At 38.3% G+C, this 22,941-nt stretch overlaps 1 protein-coding gene across 4 annotated transcripts in view; it reads left to right on the top strand.

Moving 5' to 3' along the window:
• The first annotated feature begins 979 nt into the window (after positions 1–979).
• The window catches only part of LOC127654015 (formin-like protein 2), a 44,975-nt gene continuing 23,013 nt past the window's right edge, over positions 980–22,941 (top strand). For all 4 annotated transcript variants that reach the window (XM_052140934.1, XM_052140935.1, XM_052140931.1 and 1 more), the window contains exons 1-13: positions 980–1,509; positions 3,798–3,881; positions 7,264–7,344; positions 10,376–10,452; positions 10,562–10,645; positions 16,672–16,821; positions 16,925–17,033; positions 18,762–18,838; positions 19,712–19,805; positions 20,004–20,078; positions 20,208–20,318; positions 21,042–21,191; positions 21,444–21,545. In XM_052140934.1, the coding sequence (XP_051996894.1) occupies positions 1,279–1,509; positions 3,798–3,881; positions 7,264–7,344; positions 10,376–10,452; positions 10,562–10,645; positions 16,672–16,821; positions 16,925–17,033; positions 18,762–18,838; positions 19,712–19,805; positions 20,004–20,078; positions 20,208–20,318; positions 21,042–21,191; positions 21,444–21,545 (1,425 nt within the window). In that variant the 5' untranslated portion in view covers positions 980–1,278. The remainder of the gene's footprint in view (positions 1,510–3,797; positions 3,882–7,263; positions 7,345–10,375; positions 10,453–10,561; positions 10,646–16,671; positions 16,822–16,924; positions 17,034–18,761; positions 18,839–19,711; positions 19,806–20,003; positions 20,079–20,207; positions 20,319–21,041; positions 21,192–21,443; positions 21,546–22,941) is intronic.

Below are 22,941 nucleotides of genomic sequence, written 5' to 3'. Positions count from 1 at the left end.
TTATACAGTGAAGAAACACTTCAGCAGAACAACACAAACATGTATTACATTCTTACGTTCAAAACACTTGAAGGAGCGCAAATCCGAACTAAGAGATCTCAAGATGTGTTTAAAGATTGAGTATTAAACTATATTTAACTTCGACACAGTGACCTAAACATTTTATTTTTATAGCTGAGACGCTACACAAGCATGTCTGACGCAGGTGTACATTGACAGGTCCTTAAACAAGCCCTCATAATAAATCTCTGATTGATAAATTCACTTGTGTAATGGATTGCTGTGAACTGTGTGTCAATGATTGACTCATGATCAATAATATGGTAGTAAACAATACATTGTATGTAAAGCCGCTTTTTGTATCTTATCAATGATTAACTCGTCTGTTAACTATGTATCATTATTTCATCATTATATATTGAATAATTTTTATGTGAGGGGCTTTCTCAGGCAATATTTGTATATGCGATTAAATGTGATTAATCACGATTAATTAATCGGGACACCATGTAATTAATTTGATTAAAATTGTAATCGATTGACAGCCCTAATTATTATTATTATATAAAAAAAAAAAAGTAATAGACCATGACAGGAGGATGGAGTAAAGGCAGTCAACATGTACCCAGCATGAAGTTGCTTAAAAGAGAATGAGTGTGTCAAGCTGTTTTCAAGACAGTGGGGATTTGTTTAACTTTTTGGGTCACTGAGCCACATATTTCCAATACTTCCATTTGAGCTATTTCATATTTTCGACAACAATAACGATTGAGTAGTGTGTCGACACTCTTGACCGATATATACAGAAAATGAAAATAAAAAGTTAAGCTATTTTTCATGGTAAATAGCCTACAAAAGTCTGGGGCGTTACCATCCCAAACTACAAATACCAGCATGCAACAGAACAAAACATTGCCTCCCCCTTGACTCCTCAGCGTGGCTTTTTGGCACTCCCCAGCGGGCGATTGGTGCTGAAAGACTTCATTGTGTCGGGGATTGAATGGGGGAGTGTTTGCGTTTAGTAGAAGTCCTGTGATCATCCACACAGCCTGCCCGAGCCATGCGCGTTATCATGCCGCACACCTCCAGCGGTGCGTTTATTGTGCACGATCCAGATAAATGCGCTGTGCTTCTGAACGCTGCTCAACAGCTCCGGCTCGAGGAATGAACGGAGGGCCGACAGATATGGAGTTACAATGTAAGGATGCTATTGTCGAAGTCTCGCATCTGATACAGAGCTTGCGGGTTTGCATCGATGGAGAAGGCGTGTAGTCGCCAATGAAAATAGTTTCGCTTGCTTTTTGGCTCTTGGTTACATTTTGGAGTTCATTAAATTTTTCGAAAGGATATACCGTCGCTGGGCATCCCCATCGGGTGCAGACAAGAAACATGGGCAACGCAGAGAGTATAGATGCTCAGCTCACAGATTTCAGGGCGAGGGGCAACAAACCCCCCAAACTGCCCATGCCGGATCCTGCCGAACTGGAGGAGAGATTTGCAGTTGCATTGGTAATTTTCACTTTTCGTATTTTGTTGCTATTCCCTGAACTGTATCATGCCCGTCTGATTGTATCATGTGCACAATTAGTATGGAAGCTGGCAGCCCACGCCTCTATGGTGTGTGTGGGGTTGGCAGCGAGCGGTGCTTTGATGCTGTTTGCGCGTGCATGATAGTTGCGGGCGCCTTTATTATTTCATCTATTTTGTAAGTATTCTTTCTTATGGCGGTGATCATTCTTTCATGCATGATTCAAGCAGTCTGTCCTTAATCCAGCCAACGCTGCGTGCTCTGTAGGCCACTGTATTCACTGCATTTGCTTTTAAACAGGGATTGCTGGATTAAACAGCATGAAAAGTCCACGTATTTAAATGCATTAGACACTGTAGCACTACAGTGTCTCTATGGTCTTCCAAGATGTAATTGCACAACCTGTCTGGTAGTGGGACCTGAGATGCATCATTTTGAGAGATTGTCTTGCTGAATTTTTTTGACTAATCACACTTGATTCTGTTCTGTGCTTTTATTTCTCTCTCATTAGAACCCAGCAAAGTCTATTCAAATTGTTAAAGCAGTTTAAGGTGGAACAGAGACCCTAAATTCCCCTCTGAGATCAGTAAGGGGAATCTTTGTCTCTGTTCTGTCTGTATTCTGATTAGACCCATTTCATGTAACTATAATACGTTGATTAGTCTGACAGACTCAAAACCACATTCTCTTGATAAGCTTTGGTTGGGAAGTCCTCAAGGCTCTTTACACAATGTGCTTAGAATGGGTCATCAGTTACTTATCTCCTCCAAACAGACACGTGTCATTTGCTTACATTAGAGACCTGCCCTCAGAGCAGTCAAATCAGTGCATTGAGAATCCAACTCGCAAAGTGTGCAAATCTGCCTAACCGCTGTCTGCTTCATGCTATGTGTGGGCATTTGTGTTTGTGCATGTGAGAGGAGAAATGTTGCGGGGGGGATAGAATGCAAATCATTCAGTGCTACCTCGTTTTCACACATTTGCATCACAAATTCTGCCCCAGTCGTGTTGGTGTTTGCAGCTCAAGTCTCTCCACAAGTTCATGTACGTTTGGTTTCCACTGGAATCAGAGGTTTTCCATCCATCGCCAACCGCTTATCCTGTGTACAGGGTCGCGGGGGGCCGGAGCCTATCCCAGCTAACATTGGGCGAAAGGCGGGGGGGCACCCTGGACAGGTCGCCAGTCCATCGCAGGGCCATCAGAGGTTTTCCTCCCATTAAATGGATAGTTCACCTAATAATGAAAACTCACCCTCATGCCATCCCAGATGTGTTTGACTTTTTATCTTCTGTAGAACACAAATAACAATATTTAGAAGAATATCTCAGCTCTGTAGGTCCATACAATACAAGTGAATTGTGACCTGAACTTTGTAGCAAGTAAATGAGGAATGCAAGTAATACATACGGCTCCAATGATTAAATCCATGTCTTCAGAAGGGATATGATATATGTGGGTTTTTTACTATAAATCTGCACCTTTGACCATCCTGACCAGTTGGTGGCGATATAAAAGAAGAATGTGAATCACCAAAATATAATTGAAGAAAGTGAAAGTGGAGATTTAAAGTAAAAAAAGGACTTCAATATTGTTCTCATTCTCACCCACATCTATCATATCCTTTCTGAAGACTTGGATGTAACCACAAGAGTTGTATGGATTAGTTTTATGCTGTCTTTATATGCTTTTTGGAGCTTCAAAGTTCTGGTCACCATTCACTTAAAAATGAAAGGACACACAGAGCTAAGATATTCTTCTAAAAATCTTCCTTTGTGTTCAGCATATTACGTAAATCATACACATCTGGGATGGCATGATGAATAAATGATAGGAGAATAAAAATAAGTACAGAAAAAAGAAATACCGAACTTTTAAACTAAAATCTGAATGTTGATGCCAAAAAAAGTTCATGCACATATTTCTAACAGGCTCACACTTTTAAAAATGTCATGGGGAATAGGAGGATTAAATGCTGATGATGTGGTACTGTGTAATAATTATTATTAGAGGGGAACACGTGGCTTTTTTGAAGATGTTTGAGCTGTTATTTCGATCAAAGATGGGACAAAGGTTAAAATTATACCCTGCAGGTGATTTCTTTATTTTTGAGCACATTGAAGAAGAAAAATGTATGGTGTCTCAGGAAGTCTCTTAAAGGGTGTTTTCGATGAGCATGTATGTACAGTACAGAATGACTTGACATTCATAAAGTGGATAAATGGATGGAGTGAAAGAAGAATGTTAACTCTCACTCTCTTTCTGCCGAAGAACTCTATGAACCTTCCTCCAGATAAAGTGAGGCTCCTTCGACAATATGACAACGAAAAGAAATGGGAGCTGATCTGCGATCAGGTGAGCTCGACCGTTTACACCCATTCTGCAGAAGCATTACAACCTGCATAGTATTCATGGAAACCCCTGCTATGGTCATTCCAGAGGGCTGATGATTATCTTCAAAGGCACAAAATTATTTGCAGGAATCTCAGAGCTGTTGTATTTTAATTTCTAAGTCCAGTGGTTTACTTTTGATATCTAGTGGCCGCCCAAAACAGTGCCAACTTATTGAACAAAAGTAATAAATAGAGGTGGACCGATGGTGGATTTTGCCAATACTGATAACTGAGGTGGCCAATAACAGATTGATCAGCCGATAGTTTTTAAAATCAATTCATAGAATAAAAGAAAATGATCTAATTCATTCCAGACTATGACGGGCACAGACCAATATTCCAATATTCCAATATGACCTTGGATGCACATATTATGGTTATGAAACGGTTTCGTCTTAAAGGTCTCATACAATAGATTTACATGCATCCAAGGTCAAAAAACACTTTAATTTGCTCGTAATTTAAATTGCTGCATTACCATTTTTTTCCCAGTGTCAGAAACGACTCATTCAATGATCCATTATAAAGGATTCACTCTAAACTCCTCCTTTCAGAGAGCATACTCTGCTCTGATTGGTCAGATGTCCCAGTCTGTTGTGATTGGTCTACCGCTTAGTGTAGTGTTTGAGGGCGAGTCAAAGCTGTTCGCGAGCAGCCAATGAAGACAAGAGGCGGGTTTTTTGTTACCAGATTACGCAGGTTAGTACAGGAAGTAAGTCTGGAATTACTAACGACTCGTTTCAGGTGTTCAGAATCGGTTCTTTCTTTTGGGAGTCAATAACAACATTTGTCCTGCACTTTGTTTGTTGAAACTTTGCAGATTTTTTACATTCACAAACAGATATACAACACACTACATGAAAGGGAATATTTGAAAAAACATAATACAGTAGGTGCTCTTTAAAGGAATATTCTGGGTTCAATACAAGTTGAGCTGAATCGACAGCATTTGTGACAATGTTGATTACCACAAAACATTTTTCGACTCATCCCTCTTTAAAAAAATAATAATAGCAAAAATGGAGGTTACAGTGAGGCACTTACAATGGAAGTCAATGGGGGTACATTTTTGGAGGGTTTAAAGGCAGAAATGTGAAGCTTATAATATTATAAAAGCACTTGCATTAATTCTCCTGTTAAAACTCATGAATTATTTTAGCTGTAAAGTTCATTTTTATTTTTACAGTCATTTCAGGTTTGTTTGTCCCATCGTCATGGTAACGAAGTTGTAAAATTGGCTATAATGTTACACAGAAAAGGAAAGTGATTTAATCACTAAAATCATATTGTATATTGTTTATGACTTGTGGTTAAACTTTTGAAACGGTGAGAATTTGAACCTCCTATTTGGCCCCCATTCACTTCCATTGCCAAGTGCCTCACTGTAACCTTGATTTTTAAAGAAAAGGAGGGAGGAGTTGAAATACATTTTTGTGGTAATCAATATTATGCCACACATGCTGTCGATTCAGCTCAACTTGTATTGAACCCGGAATATTACTTCAACAAAATCCAAGATACTGTTTATTTATTTAACCGTTTATATTAAGAAAAATAAATTGGTGCATTTTGTTGGACTTTTAACTATAAACAAGCCCGAAACACAGGGGACTCTTATTTTGAAACGAGGGAGACCCTGTTACAATGCTCTAATGGCACTTTTCCACTGCACGTTACGGTTCGACTCCACGCTACTCGCTTCACCTTTCTGAGCTTGCATTTCCACTGCAGTTTAGTGCCGCCTCAACGTGGGTGGGATTATAGGCTGATCGTCATAGTTGCGCTGCCTCTACTGCCGTGACATCATCTTAAACACGACACAAACTGACCAAAACAATAACATGACTGCTAGCTGTTAGCTGCTAGCTCATTGTGCTGCATAAAGCAGTTGTTGCATCATGGTGATTTTACACAAGTGTAACAGTTAAATTGGGCTGGTTGTTTTAGAGCCATGCTCATGTTTTATTTTTACTAAATAAAGTGAAGCTTTCAAGCAGAATATAGAATATACATATCCACAGTGGAAAACCCCCCAAAAATGAGCAGAGTCGAGTTGTACCGTGCAGTGGAATAGCCCCATAATATGCATATGTGTGTGTTTTATATTTTATATAAAAAAATTATTTTTCAGATAAACGATTGTTCCAAAAAGCAACTATTGGCAGTGATTAATCGGAAAAAACGATATATAGTAATAAATGTCATTTAATTAAATGTCACATTACAATGAATTGCATAAACACTATAGACCAATCCTTTGGCCACGTCACCACTTATGTCAAACACAGAAGTGGGGGCAAAAACCATGATCAAAAAGAAATCGGATTCCGTTGTTGACGTTATTTCAAGGGCTCTCGTAGACGGCTGTGGCTTCAAGCCATCAACAGAGCTGAATGGACTGAGGAGATCATTTCAACATTTGTAGTGAACATTATAAGATGTTTGTTTTTAACTCATGTCATTATAATAATTGTATAGTTAAGCATACGTTTGTGTCGTACTTTCGTTTAATCATCTAATCTGTCAAATCTAACACCACAGCCAACACTTACTGCGCATGAGGATTGGTCTATAAACCCAATTATTAGCATGACATAGGCTGAATGGGGAAACTGGCACTTTAGAAACACATTATTAGAACAAACCTTGCATAAGAATTAGCCATATTACCAAGAGACAGATGACTTTGCTCCGAAGGTTTTATTGGATGTAAAGCATTTGACGTCAACATCAAAAGATATGGAAGTCACTGTATATTCCACAATATATCCTATATATTTAGGTTTCCTAACTGTACAGCAATTGACCATAAATGGTTCATTGCATTTTTATTATTTGCCGACTTGCGACCAATTTATAGACTGCAACCCGTTTCGTCACTATTTATATTTTTTTGTTGTATTTATATTTGTGTATTTCCTGTAAGCCTGTAAAGAGATCCAACTTGAAGATATGTGGAGATATAAAGGCTTTAAAGTGCATCAACAGCCACCACTGAGTAAACCGATTCTTTATTAACATCCACCCCATCATGGCCACACTGACGTAAAAGAAGACAGCATGGCTGACTGTGAATATGTTTAAGGTGAAAGAGTGTGAAAAGCCCGCCGTCTAAATCAGATCATATCTCCGTGATTGCAAGACGCTTTTAAGACTGAAAATTTCGAAGGGATTGGCTGAAAGTGAGGCTCTATGTGGAGCTGAATGATTGGGAATCACATCAGAGGATAATGCTGAACAGGAAAGAAGGTTTCATGTTGAAGTTGGGGAGGGCTTTGAACTTGCTTCAAGAGGAGTGTTAAATATAAATGATACAAATATAGCATCATTTGTGTGTCTACCAGGAACGGTTCCAAGTAAAGAATCCTCCTCATACATATATCCAGAAGCTCAGAAGCTTTCTGGACCCTGCCGTCACCAGGAAGGTGAGTTCCTATATGTATGCACACCATCTCAATGGCCTTTCATTTGCTCTATTAATAGATCACTGAGATCTAATGGTCTGGACTGCTAACCCAAAAGTTGTTGGTTCAAACGCTGTAACCAGGATCACTATCAATATTGATTTACATATTCGCCTTCACTTCACGTTTGAGTTGTAATTTAACTTGAAGAACAAAACGTGAAAGTCTCTTAAAGGGATAGTTTTCCCAAAAAATGAAAAAAACTGTCATTATTTACTCCCTCTCTACATGCCATCCCAGATGTTTTTGACTTTCTTTCTTCTGCTAAACATAAATTATGATTTTTAGAAGAATATTTCTGCTCTTTCGGTCCATCGGCATGTGAATGGTTGAAACATTTTGAAGCTCCAAAATAAAAGCCTCCAGTGGTTTAATCCATGTGTTCTGAAGTGATATGATAGGTGTGGGGGAGAAACAGATCAATATTGAAGTCATTTTCTTTACTATAAAGTCTCCTCCCTGCTCAGTCAATCTTCACTTTCACTTCCACATTCTTCTTTTGTTTTTGATTATTCACACCCTTCTTGCTTGCACTGGGCAGAGAGAAGAATTTATGACAAAAATGACTTTATATTTATATTGATATGTTTGTGCTTATTTATGTGAATTTTGAAGTTTCAAAATTTTGGCACCCATTCACTTGTATTGTGAAGAGCTGAAAGAAAGTCATACACATCTGGGATGGCAGGAGGGTGAATAAATCATGACAGAAGTTTCATTTTTGGGTGAACTGTCCCTTAAAATAATGTTAATAACAAGTAATTTAACTTATTTTACTCATTAATGGGAAAACTGCTATTCTAAAAACCAATAGTTCATTCTAAGACTAAAGATTGATGATTTATATATTTTTTTTACCAAAAATGATGTCACTTCCTGGGGAATGATGTCATAAGAAATGTACTTTTGTTAGTTCAATGGAGATTACAAATGACTAACCAATTGAAATGGAAAAAATACTTTAAAATAGTGTTTTTTTTTTTCCCTCTCATGTTAATAGTAATTGCGTTGTATCTGGGGACATGGCAAAAATATCAACATCTGCTCAAACCAAAGAATATTTGCATTAAGTTCATGTTATTGTGACACTGTCATACAATACAGTCAAACTAACTAATATGATTTCCTTCTTTTAAAAAGTTTGAACTTAATATTTTATCCAGTATATTAAAGGGTTAATTCACCCCAACATGAAAATTCAATCATTGTTTACTCAACCCTGTGTTGTTATAACCACATATGATTTTCTTTCTTTTTCTAAACACAAAGGAATATATTGTGAAAACATTTTGTGCTCCGTGATGTCACGGTCACGACCTCTTCAAGCTTCAAAAGGACACAAAGGAATATTTCAGAAGTGTAATACATTTTTCCATGAGATTGTTATGAAAGCATACTATGAGGTTTGTTGACAAACAAACTGAAATGTAATTAATTATTTAGTGAAACTGTTGACCAACCGTTGCTCTCCTCTGCTCGTTCATGAGACTGGACAAGACCAACAGTTCACGCAGCCCCCTCACGACATGGGGCGTTCAAGCTGACGCATACTGTAGCTGCCACAGTGATGAGGACAACAGAACACAACACAGCTGCACACAAACCACAGAACAGAACAGTTTGTAACTGAAGAATTGATGCATTTCTATGCCCAGCCTTATTTATTTTGTTAAACGGAGTATTATAAAATCAAACAGTGGAGGCTACAGGCTCACAATGCGATAAAAAATATATATATATTTTCTATGTTAATGATAGTTTTTGTCCAAACCAACCGTGACCAAGCGACAGGACATTCTGTTGATCGCTGGGTTTCTGTTTTCAGCTTTGCGCTGGTAACCCCACCTGCTGTGAACTAGCACCGGTCCACAAACTTTCTCATAACAGTATATCGAAGCCAGCATCTCACTAGCTGGTTAAAAACGTATTTATTTTGGCCAAGAATGTTTCATCTACTGAATGTTTTCGCTGAGGTTTCACTCTCTTCAGGTGGAGTTTTGTCACACACACACACACCGGTTCAGTAAGGGGAAGAGGTGACAGACATTCCCATCTCTCTGTCAAATTAACAAGGTTGGGCACAGAACTGCATCTATTCTTCGACTTCAAACTCTTTAGACATGTTTAGTAAGTTCTGTTCTTTGTTTTGTGTGCAGCTGTGTTGTGTTCTGTTGCCACTATCGCTGTGGCGGACCTGTTTTTAGATAAACAATATGTTTTCACGTGAACGCCCCATGTCGCTGCGTTAACTGTTTCATGAATGCGCAGAGGAGATCAACGGTCGGTCAAGAGTTTCCCTAAATAAAACATTCGATTTAATTTTGTTTCTCACCAAACATCATTGTGTGCTTTCATAACAATCGTGAATCTCATGGAAATTTTTTTAGACTTCTGAATTTTGCTTTTGCAAACTTTTGAATCTTGAAGAGGTGGTCACCATAAACTGCCATTGTGTGACATCACTGAGCACACAATTTTTCACTATATATTCCTTTGTGTTAAGAATGGGGTTGTAACAACACAGGGGTGTGTAAACAATGACTGAATTGTCATTTTTGGGAGAACTAATCCTTTAAGACATGTGATGGGGACATGATGATGTACTGCATAGCAGTAATGCCTCAAGCCATTTTGAATAAAAGTCTAAATGACAAGTTAAGTAGCCTTAGGCAGTTTTGTAAAAGAGTTTTCTGTCTTGTCTATATTTGAGCCTTAAATGAATCTTGAGTGCTTGTGTACATATACTGTATGTGAATGCAAATAAATCAGTTTGAGAGGGAGGGAGTTCATATAACCCAATATGCAGTATGGTAAGAGCAACAGAAGTGAAAAAAGAAATGTAGATAATTCAAATACATTACTGCATTGTTAATAAAGAGAGACCAACCTCTTCACATCCCAGCCAAAATGTATTGCAATGCAACTGAAGAACAAATGAAGTGCTTATTGGTGTCTCGTATTCAATCAGAAACAGACATCTTTTTCTTCTCAGAAATTTAGAAGGCGTGTTCAGGAGTCAACGCAGGTGCTCAGAGAACTTGAGATATCTCTTCGGACCAATCACATCGGGTAAGTCACATGGCCAGTTTGAATCAAACTAATTTGTGTAATAAGGCTTTTCATATGGAAAATGCCTTAAAGTTAGTTATTGTTTTAAGATGTTCTGTTCTTTGCTTAGGTGGGTGAGAGAGTTTCTCAATGAGGAGAATAAGGGTCTTGATGTACTAGTGGAGTACTTGTCCTTTGCCCAGTATGCTGTCACGTAAGTAGTTGTTTTCCTTGCCCATCTTCATTTATCTCCTCTCTGCTCTTATACACACACCGATCAGCCACAGCATTAAAAGCACCTGCCTAATATTGTGTAGGTCCCCCTTGTGCCGCCAAACGACACCAGCCCGCATCTCAGAATAGTATTCAGTGATGATATGCTTCTCGGCACAATTGTACAGAGTGGTTATCTGAGTTACCGTAGACTTTGTCAGTTCGAACCATTCTGGCCATTCTCAGTTGATCTCTCTCATCAACAAGCCGTTTCCAACCACAGAACTGCCGCTCACTGGATGTTTTTTGTTTTTGGCACCATTTGGAGTAAATTCTAGAGACTGTGTGTGTGAAAATCCCAGAAATACTAACACCAGCCCTTCTGACACCAACAATCATGCCACAGTCGAAATAACTGAGATCACATTTTTTCTATGCATACACCGATCTGATACCTGGTTCTGTATCGGCTCCGATACTGACGTTTTTAAACGGATCGGTCCAACGAGCCTGATCCAAATCCGATACTCTGTGTTAGTCATGTTCGTTACTGTCAAGCTCAAAAAATGACATAAAAGAACCAAAAAAACACCATTAAAGTTGTTCATATGACTCGTGCATTTTATTCAAAGCCACTTGAAGACGTGCGATAGCTCTGTGAATCTCAAAGACTGTATTTAATACCGGTAAGTAAATGTATAAAATGCCCGCGCAGCTCCAGTGCGTCAGTGAATGGAGCTGCTCTGTTTACACACACATGCGTGGCTATTTTTAGCCTGCACCCGGAGCACAATATTTGAGCGCTACTCGCGAACAACATCTCAGATGTAGATGCGGAAAAGTTCGGTTTACTTATATTATGCATTTAGAACGGCATAAGAATTTTTGATTTTTTTTGTTTTTATTTATGTTATTTTTTTTATACCAGACTTTGAATAAGAAGTGAATTAAACTACTGTGAGTGTGAACTTGCCTACAAAAAGACACATACAGGACTTCCTGGAGCCAGATGGTTTAAAAGTTAAAGGTGCACGATTGAGATATATTACTAATATAATATATTATTATTATTATTATTATTATTATTATTATTATCCTTTGTTTACAAATTATAATAATATTTAAGTTGTATGGGTTCCAAAAAATAACTGAATGAAAACTGGACTGATATCTTACAACTAAATTGAAAAAAAGAGATCTGAATCCTTTAAAGTCCAGATTATGCAAAAGAAATAACCAGTCCCTCCTGCAGCAAAGCACCCCCACAACATGATGCTGCACCCCCATGCTTCACAGTTGGGATGGTGTTCTTCAGCTTGCATGCCTCACCTTTTTTCCTCCAAATATAACGATGGTCATTATGGCCAAAAAGTTCAATATTTTGTTTCATCAGACCAGAGGACATTTCTCCAGAAAGTAAGATCTTTGTCACCATGTGCACTTGCAAACTGTAGTCTGGCTTTTTTATGGTAGTTTTGGAGCAGTGGATTCTTCCTTGCTGAGCAGCCTTTCAGGTGATGTCCATATAGCACTTGTTTTACTGTGGATATAGATACTTGTCTACCTGTTTCCTCCAGCATCTTCACAAGGTCATTTGCTGTTGTTCTGGGATTGATTTGCACTTTTTGCACCAAACTACATTCATCTCTAGGAGACAGAATGACGTCTCCTTCCTGAGCGCTGTGATGACTGCATGATCTCATGGCGTTTACAATTGCTTACTATTGGATGTACAGATGAACGTGGTACCTTCTGTCATTTGGAAATTGCTCCCAAGGATGAACCAGACTTGTGGAGGTCCACAATTAGTTTTTTCTGAGGTCTTGGATGACTTCTTATGATTTTTCCCATGGTGTCAAGCAAAAAGGCACTGAGTTTGAAGGTAGTTAAAGGTGTACTTAAAATACATCCACTGGTACACCTCCTATCAGAAGCTAATAGGCTAATTGTCTAAAGCTTGACATAATATTCTGGAATTTTCCAAGCTGCTTAAAGGAACAGTTAACTTGGTGTATGTAAACTTCTGACCCACTGGAATTGTGATAGTCAATTAAAAGTGACACAATCAGTCTGTAAACAACTTTTGAAAAAATTACTCATGTCATGCACAAAGTAGATGTCCTAAACAATTTGCCAAAACTATAGTTTGTTAATATGAAATCTGTGGAGGGGTTAAAGAAAATGAGTTTTAATGACTATAAGTGTATGTAAACTTTTGGCTTCAACTTAAAAAAAGAAAAAAACTAAGTGAAAAAAGAATCCAACAATAGTTCCCCACATAGAATTAGTGCGTCAGGATTAAAAGCAGACTATGGGGATTTAACTTAATGCATGGCTTAACAGAAGAGTCTTAAGTCTTGACTTGGAGAGTGTGCCTGTGTAAGTCCTGTGCTTAGGTCCTAGGAAGGCCATTCTGAAGCTTATTTGCCATGTACGAAAATGCACTTCCTCCTCTTGTGGATTTAGTTGTTCTTAAGTTGGCACTACAAACAGATAAAAGCTTTTGTGCCTTTAATGGGTGTGAGGGGTAATAAGGTGATAGGAGATCTCTTAGATTTTGAGTGGCTAGACCAAAAAGAGCTTTATGTGTAATTAACAGCATTCTGTAAATGATACGGATCATAACAGTTTAACAGCGTATAATAGTGTGACGAGGAGGAGGGTGTGACTACACACGCTCAGCCCCGAATTGGGTTAATCAGCTGAGGAGAGGGATAAATGTGGCGAAAAGCAGCAGTTCAGGAGAGAGAGAGCCACATGCAGCTGCCATGTGTGTGTCTTTTTTGTTAAAGTTCTTATTAAATATTATTTTGACTGTTCAGCCGGTTCCCTCCTCTTCCTTTCCCAACCTTAACCTTGCTACATTGGTGCTGAAGAGTGGTGGCTCGGTCCGGTTCTGTGTTTACTACCGGAACGTGAACGCGGTGTCCAAATTTGACGCTTATCCAATGCCGCGAATTAAGGAGTGTTCTCGATCGGTTGGGCGCGGCTCAAATTTTCTTGCCGCTGGACTTAACAAAGGGTTATTGGCAGATACCTTTAACTCCAATATCCCTCTCCTCGGCTGACTAGCCCAATAGGCACGGCGAAACTATCCGGCAATTCCATTTGGTTACTCTAGTGGCACAGAAATAAGACACTTCTTCTTCAACTGTAGAGTGTCACATAACAGTGGAACCATCCAGACAATTATTGTAAAGCTTATTTCTTGAAGCCCAATAGAGAAGTGTATATATATATATATGGCCATATACAGTATGAACATATTAATACAAATAATAGTTCATTTATTTTGACAGACATGTACATATTAAAATTGTACTGCAATTTGGAAAAATATGTTTCATACAGTAACAGAAAACAAGCACTGTTTAAGAAGATGCATATTAAATTTGTGTTGTACTTCCATTTTATCATAATTTAGCAGAAGGAAAATACAAAACAACCATTGAAGTCCTTAATGCAATACACCAACTTGAAAAATTATTCTGGTCTTGAGGAAATGTACAGCTCTTTGTGATCTGCAAACAAATGAAAGTGAATGCCATTTTTCCTAATAATATCACTTAAAGGGAGCATGTAAAAGGAGAACACCAAAGGGCCTAAGACGGAGCCTTGCAGCACGTCGTACTTTCTCATTGTTAATTAAATGTGACCAGAAGGATCTAAACAAGTCCTGTCTACAAATGCCATTACTAAAATATATGATCAGTATCAATAGAAAGTTATTTGCTAACTTGACAAGTGCAGTCTTGGTTCTGTGGTGGGGACTTAAACCTATAACATGCAGCCCATAAACTTTCTATGAACACCATTTTTGACATAAAGAGAAGATCTGAATTATACAATTCACAAGTTCCTGACAATGGGTTAGTGGGCAACGAGTTTTACGGATGCAATAGGCCTAGCCAGTTAAATATAATAAAACACACAGGGAAGTACTAGCCTGGGCTTCTGTAATGTGAAATCTGTCCCTATGTGTGGTAAATGTATGCGTGTGTGTGTGTGTGCACGTGCACAACTTGGTGATGTCCAGAAAGAAGAGACAGGACAAAAAAAGCTCTCAAATCAAACCACTAAACTCCTAATGGCAGCAGCCAAATAAAAGGTTAGACATCATTTACATCAGTAATTGGTTAATACATCATTGGTTCGTGCATGTCTCATGACCAGACGTCAAACCCGTGCCATACTTGCCATATTTGATTTTTGCCATTTAACAATGCTTGATTTAAGAATGAATAACAACTGAAATTGATCTGTTCATCATGAATGACTTGGAATATAGTGCATGAGGCTTCTACTTTGGTTTTATTATATTTGGAATATATTAGTTTTTTTGGAGCTTGACAGTCACTTTCAAGACTAAGAGCAGTGTGAAGATTTTTTTCAGTTTTTTCCATTTGTGCTGAAATAGTTCACCCAAAAGTGAAGATTTTGTCATTATTTACTCCCCCTCATGTTGCCCAGAACCCATATGACATTATTCAGTGAAGCACAAAAGGACTGACAGAATCTGAATCAGTTAATGATGACCATAGGCATTGCTACACCCTATTTAAGGGGGCTTCAGTCCCTCTAAATTTCATCTTAGCCTTCTAATAATCTTTGACTACGCAATCAATGCACAAATCGGTGATCTGGCCATTTTAGCTTTCTTAAACAGTTTAAACACCGGCAGTACTGCACTAGTTTGGAGTGTGACACTGACTGTGTCCTTCCTTGGTTTAACCCGCTGGAGGATTACGGCCATTCACTAAACCAGCCGGTCATTTAACCTCAGACAGGAATGAGCGGGACATATCCGTCACCTCGTTCGAGAACGAGCGAGGAACTTCGGGATCGGTTAACGACTCAGTGCTTTATCAATGGTTTAATGACTCCCTTAAAACACAAAAAAGACATTAAATTGTTGCCACCTACTGGCGTAAAGATGTGATGCACAGACGTGGTCACTAATTGAATTACTAAACAAATATTTTCGGTGAATGGATTCAAAAGACTCGAGTCACAAGTTAATGACTAAGAAACGTCATCTGGAGGTCATTAATTCCAATAATAATAATGACCAAGATAAAGGGACAGTTCACCCAAAAATTTTAATTCTCTCATCATTTACTCTCCCTCATTATATCCCAGATGTGTATGACTTTCTTTCATCTGCAGAACACAAATTATGATTTTTAGATTAATATTTCAGCTCTGTAGGTCCTCACAATGCAAGTGAATGGGTGCCAACATTTTAACGCTTCAAAAAGCACATAAAGGCAGCATAAAATTAATTCATACGTCTCAAGTGTTTTAATCCATATCTTCAGAAGTGATATGGTATGAGTGGATGAGAAACAGATCCTGATTTTTGCTTGAAATTCGCCTCCCTGCCTAGCAGGGGTTGATATGCATAAAGAATGTGAATCACCAAAAGCACCAGAAGAATGTGAAAGTGATTTGATTCGCACCCACACCTATCATAGCCCTTCTGAAGAAATTTATATAATCACAGGAGTCTTATGGATTATTTTTATGCTGAGTTATGTGATTTTTGGAGCTTCAAGATTTTGGCACCCATTCACTTGCATTGTATGGAGCATGGAGAAATTCTCCTAAAAATTTTAATTTTTGCTTCCCGGAAGAAAGTCAGTCATACACATCTAGGATGGCATGAGGATGAGTAAATAATGAGAGTATTCTCATTGTTTGTGTGAACTATCCCTTTCAAGTGACATTTATTGCAGTAATCAGCTTTTGTGGTGTTCGATATAAAGTAACTTTAAACTATAGAAATTATGAAATGATTGATTAAATGTTCTATAATTTTGGTTAATAAGTGTGATTAGTTTGGACAGATGAAACATGTTGCCAATTAATAGACAGAACACTATCTATGCAACAGAGTGGAATATATTAAATGTGCACATCCCCTACAGGAGAGTCAATGGAGACTTGAAAATTGAAATCCTAAAATCACCCCTGGATTAGGTGCAGGTGTGTATTGTTTATGCTTTTAAACTCTCTTATTCCTCTCAGGTTTGATGGAGATGTAATGGAGAGCACCACAGGTGAGGTGTCTGTGGAGACCCCCTGGAGCAGGTCTATAGAAGATCTCCATGGCGATAGTAATCTACCCTCACCAGTCAGCGGCTGCAGCATACCACGATCCACACGGCACTCCTTAAGGTAAAAACACACATACAAACAAAATCACATACATGTTCACTATGAAAATCGCAAGGTACTGTATTTTCACAAGACACCCCTTAATATTGGGATATTTTTATAGGTCGAATACTTTGCCTAGTCGCAGAACTCTGAAGAATTCCCGTCTGGTGTGTAAAAAGGATGATGTTCATGTCTGCGTAATGTGTCTCAGAGCCATTATGAACTACCAGGTAAACGGGTGATATACACCACCTGTCAAGTTTGGACACACTGAATTTATGTTTCTTATTACCTTAAAGGGACAGTTCACACAAAAATGAAAATTCTCTCATCATTTACTCATCATCATGACATCCCAGGTGTGTATGACTTCCTTTCTTCACCAGAACACATTTAAAGAAAAATAGCTCAGAAGGTCCTTAAAATGCAAGTGGATGGTGATCAAACATTCGAAGCTCCAAAAATCACAGATAGTCAGCATAAAGGTCATCCATACGACTCCAGCGGATAAATTGTTGTCTTCTAAAGTGATACGTCACTTTTGGTACGAGAACTATCAATATTCAAGTACTTCTTTAACTCTTAATCATCGCTTCCGGTCAGCAGCGGCATGCGCGTATGATGTAATCGCCTTGGCGTGTGTGACACTGACGGAAGAGCAGCGCTGTTTACAAGTGAGAAGGAGGAACGCTGTTGGTGGTTTTGGTTTTGATCTGTATTTATTTGTTTCTTTACTCCCAGTGGTTTATCCTGGATGTCTCAACTGAGAGGAGAACATGAGATCATGTCTGTAACATGGCAATGTGAATACATCACACAAGAGACGCTTGAACTCCATCCTCTCGTGAAGCTTACCAGAAGCGATGGTGTATGGTTAAAAAGTACTTAAATATTGCTCCTTTTTTTGCACCAAAAGCTATCATGTTACTTTAGAAGACATTAATTTAACCGCTGGAGTCGTATGGGTGACGTTTATGCTGTGTATCTGTGATTTTTGGAGCTTCAAAAGTCTGATCACCATCCACTTGCATTGTAAGGACCTTCTGAGCTGAGATATTCTTCTATATTTCTTTAAATGTGTTCTGGTGAAGAAAGAAAGTCATACACATCTGGGATATCATGAGGGTGAGTAAATTATGAGAGAAATAACATTTTTGGGTGAACTATCCCTTTAAATACCTTCTGTTTTAAACTCTTATTCCTAAAGGGGTTTCATGACACCAGGAATAAAATGTTCCTTGGTCTTTTAAAAAAATAAGAGGTCATTGTACTATAAAAACTGTATGTTTCAGAATTCAAAACTTCCTCCTTACTGCAAAAAGAGTATTTGTTGAAATCAAGCTACCAAAATGACTCGTTCTCTACTTCCTCCATATTGTGATGTCACACTGTGGTAGACATTTGCATCTGACCGCCTCCAGAACAACACATCAACGCCTACTTTAGCTTTTCCCTTTTGTAGCCCCGCCCAGTAGCGGTGAGCAGTGAGAGGCAGTGAGAGCAGGTCAGTCAAAAGCAGAGAGCCAATCAGAACAGTGGGCGTTTTCTGTCAAGTCTTAAAGGAGAAGCAGCACCAAAACAGAGCGTTTCTGACAGAGGGTCAGAATGAGGGGGAAATTGATCATGTTTTACAAATATATGACTACTTTTTGTGCTAAAAACTTGACTCGTGTTATAAGTGAACCTCAAGGAATATATTAAAATATTAAAAAAGGCTTGTCATGACCCCTTTAAATTCTTAAAATTAGTTATGTAGACATATATACATATACATTTTGGTGACTATAATTTTTCTGAAATGTGGGAAATAGCAAGGTGTCCAAACTTTTGTCTGAAAGTGTCTAGGAATAAAAGTCTCCATACATGATTTTCCCTCAGAGTATCCTTAAATTGTTCTTATTTATTTGAATCCTTTTTGTTTGTGTTTCTCTGTCTGTCTCACACACTTCTGTCTTTAGTATGGCTTCAACATGGTCATGTCCCATCCCCATGCTGTCAATGAAATTGCTCTGAGCCTTAACAACAAAAACCCCAGGTAACTACACACACACACACACACACACACACACACACACACACACACACACACACACACACACACACACACACACTCCTTCTCATTACCCTCGTGTTCTGCTGAGATGGACTTGATTGGTTTTATGTTTAGCACCCCAGAGATCCCAATTATGCATGTGTAAAAGTGATTTCAAAGTAACCTTTTTGTTTTGTTACAGTTGTTACGTATCATTGATGCTTTATCTTTCAGTTTACCACAAAGTCCAAATTTTTTAAATGTGACCGGTTTCCATTCTAGGAGTACGCTTGAAACGCTGTCAAGTTGACTATTGGTGTATAAGTGGTTCTAATAAGATTAGGAATAGTTCAGGCATATTTTTTCCAGCTATTAAAATGGTATTGGGGTTTCTATGTGAAGACTTCATCATTGCCCTCAAATGTTTCTCCAGTTTCTGTGTTTAAGCCTCTCAAATGGTTGATCGGAGCTCTCTTACCTGTCAAGGCTTTCATCCAAACCCTTAGCCATTGCATTTGATCAAAGCCCTTTTTTTGGAAGGACCATTCTGGGGTAACTTTATCTATAAATAGATGAATTGTCTGTCACCTGAGCTGATTAAGGTCAATAGGAGATAACTCTTTGTAACAGAGATGGTTCTGGGACTTTTAACTTTTATGAATAGCTCCTTTTATACGTGGGATAATACCTCCTGCAATTTGTCAGCCATAAACCAGTAGGACCATTTGACCTGCCCCTTGGAGATTTCTTGATTGGTTAAGAGTTGTACTTGGAATCCTTAACTTTTTTTGGCATGTTTTATCAGAGCTTGTAGCACGAAGTATTCTGTGCAGGTTTGGTTTCTTGAGATTGTGTCCTTTTGACTTTGTTGTGCAGGACCAAAGCACTCGTCCTGGAGCTGCTGGCCGCTGTGTGTCTGGTCAGAGGAGGACACGAGATTATCCTTGCTGCTTTTGACCATTTTAAAGAGGTAAAGGAAGCATAACCTGTTTTCGATCATTTTAGTGCTGTCAAAGTTAATGTGTTGACACTTTATTTTTAACGTCATTTAAAAAAAACAATTTATTCACAGATTCTGATTTCTACAAGCTGAAACATTCAGAATCCAAAGTGCACTGTATTGCTTGTGTTTTAATAAAATGCCTTTACCGTCTTTGATTTTTTTCAGGTGTGCTCGGAATCCCAAAGGTTTGAGAAATTGATGGAGCACTTTAAAAACGAAGACAACAATATTGATTTCATGGTGGGTCTATATTAGAGCGTTCTCCCCCTCTCCTCTGGAGTGCCTTTTGAACTGACATGGCTTCCTGAGTGTGCTCTGGCTCCGCTACTGATGTCACATCTCATCATCATTTACCTGTTTGTGATTCAGGTGGCGTGCATGCAGTTCATCAATATTGTGGTGCACTCAGTAGAGGACATGAACTTCCGAGTTCATCTTCAGTATGACTTCACCAAGCTCGCTTTGGATGACTATCTAGAGGTATGAAATAAATGAAGTCGTCTTACCGGAGTCCAAAATGGACTTTTTGGCACGGCTGCCAATAACTACGTTTCCATCTAAAGGATTTTTTGCGGGGAAAGTTTTAGCGCATGAAAATAAAGCTGATGGAAACGCAAATTCGCTAAAATTTCACAAGTGTCGGCATAATATTTTTCTATAATCATATTTCTATGTTGATACTTGAAATGTCTCAAATTGGGTTTGGAAACTTTTTGTCGAGAAAATTGGCATTAACACAAAAATGTAGTGTCACATTACAGAATTTATCCCAATCGTTAGCCTGTGTAAATCATGACGACGAGGAATACATCCTTGAAAACCAATTTATTGGATGTGATTATGGATTGATTTTAACGGCATATAGATCCGATCTGCAAACATGACACTTCCAGGAGTGCCAACACAAATATCTTGTATCATGCACCGGTCATCGATAAGTGCAAGGAGGAGAAATAAATTGCCACTGTTTGCGATTCATTTAATCATGGTAGACATCCATTTATTTATAAAATTCTTTTCCACACTATTCAAAAAGATAGACGGCAGACACGGAATTAGCCCACAATACAAAAAACATATTTTCAATTTGTTTTAGCACTTTTGCTAAATTTTGGACCCTGGTTCTTACCTTTCAAAGTATCTAGAGTACAGAATGTTCTTCACACTTACTCAAAAACTGTGTGTTTGTTTACATGTGCACAGAGACTGAAGCACACTGAGAGTGATAAACTCAAAGTGCAGATCCAGGCTTACTTGGATAATCTGTTTGATGTGGGAACGCTTCTAGAGGACGCAGAGACCAAAAACGCTGCCCTGGAACGTGTCGAAGAACTGGAGGAGAGTCTCTCTCACGTGAGCAAAAGCACAGATGCCACACTCTCAATTTGTCTTTCCTAACAGACTCCTCCTCCAAGACATTGACTGTAAATTCAGTTTTTTCTTCAAAGGTGCATTCAGTTATTTTAGTCCTAATTTAAGTCCCCCTCACACTCATTTGAGGCGTCACATCAGTAGTCTAATAAAACTGCAGAACTGGAGAATCTGAATGCTGTAGGAACTTCTCTCAATCATTTCTCATTATATCAATCTCTCACGCATTAATAGATGACGGATAAGCTTTTGGAAACGGAGAATGAGGCCATGTCTAAAATCGTGGAACTTGAGAAGCAGTTGATGCAGAAGAACAAAGAGCTGGACACCGTACGGGTCAGTACAACACCTCTCAAAACCCTGACACTACTTTGAAGATCTATAACTTATCAAGCACTTTATAGTGACTTGCCAACCTACACATCATGATTTAGGACTGTCGTGGTTATGAAATTTGGCTGACAAGTCATTGCAATTATGATGATTGATTGTCTCTTTAAGGGCTTTAGAGATTAATTGTCATATAAACTCTATTTCTCAGGTGTGCTTTTGTCTGAATGTGTGTTTCATGCACCTTATGAAGACATTTTTAAATATTTAAGTTGAAATGTATCAATCAAATAATAAAATAGGGGGTATATTATTTCCTTTTTAAGGCTTTAAAACTTGTGAATGACATGAAAAATTATGTTTTAAAAATTAAAATATTTCTCTTTGGTCAACTTAAGATTTGATCAAGTTCTTTTTGGAATTAATATATTTTATATTATATACTTTTATAATAGTGTATATATATATGTATATATGTATAATGTATATACAACCCCCAATTCCAAAAAAGTCACAAAAATGTGTGATTTTTGTAAATTATATTCACCATTTGCTAGATTGAAAGCACTACAACTAAACATAATATGATGTTTTGTGAAATTTTTTTTTTTTTTTGGAAAATATACAGTAATTTCAAATCACATGATTGCAAAACCCTCCAAAAGTTGAGACGGGCAATTTAAGACTAATAACAATTTGACGAGTTGATGTGAAACAGGAGATGTTAAACAGGCAATCGTGTCATTGTATATAAGGAGTCTCCAAAAACAGCCGAGTCCTTCAAGAGCAAGAATCATTCGAGACTTGTCCATTTGCCATCGGATGCTTCAGCAAATAATCCAGCACTTTGAGAACAATGTTCCCCAAAGACAGATTGGAAGGATTTTGTGCATTTCACCCTCTATAGTGCAAAATATAGTTAAAAGATTCAAGGGTTCTGGTCAAATCTCGGCGTGTAAAGGGCAAGATGAAAACCACTTCTGAATGCACGTGAACTCTGACCCCTCAGACGTCACTGTCTTAATAAAACATCATTCTTCTGTGATGGATATCATGAACATGTGCTTGGAATTACTTTAGTAAACCTTTGTTAGTTAACACCACTCGCCGCTGCATCAGCAGATGTAAGTTAAGACTTTACTATGTAAAGGAGAAGCCGTACATCATCACTGTCCAGAAGCGCTGCCGACTTCTCTGGTCTCGCTCTCATCTTAGATGTAAAGTAGAACAGTGGAACTGTTTTTTGGTCCAATGAGTCCACATTTCAAATATTTTGTGAAAAACACAGCCGTTGTGTTCTCCGGGCCAAAGAGGAAAAGGACCATCCAAGCTGTTATCAGTGTCAGGTCCAAACGCCAGTGTCTGTATGAACCAGGGGTGTGTCAGTGCCCATGGTATGGGT

Source organism: Xyrauchen texanus, chromosome 13, assembly GCF_025860055.1.
Source record: "Xyrauchen texanus isolate HMW12.3.18 chromosome 13, RBS_HiC_50CHRs, whole genome shotgun sequence".
NCBI lineage: Eukaryota > Metazoa > Chordata > Actinopteri > Cypriniformes > Catostomidae > Xyrauchen > Xyrauchen texanus.
The sequence above is the reverse complement of the archived record's forward strand: the minus strand, read 5'-3'. Positions and strand labels throughout refer to the sequence as shown.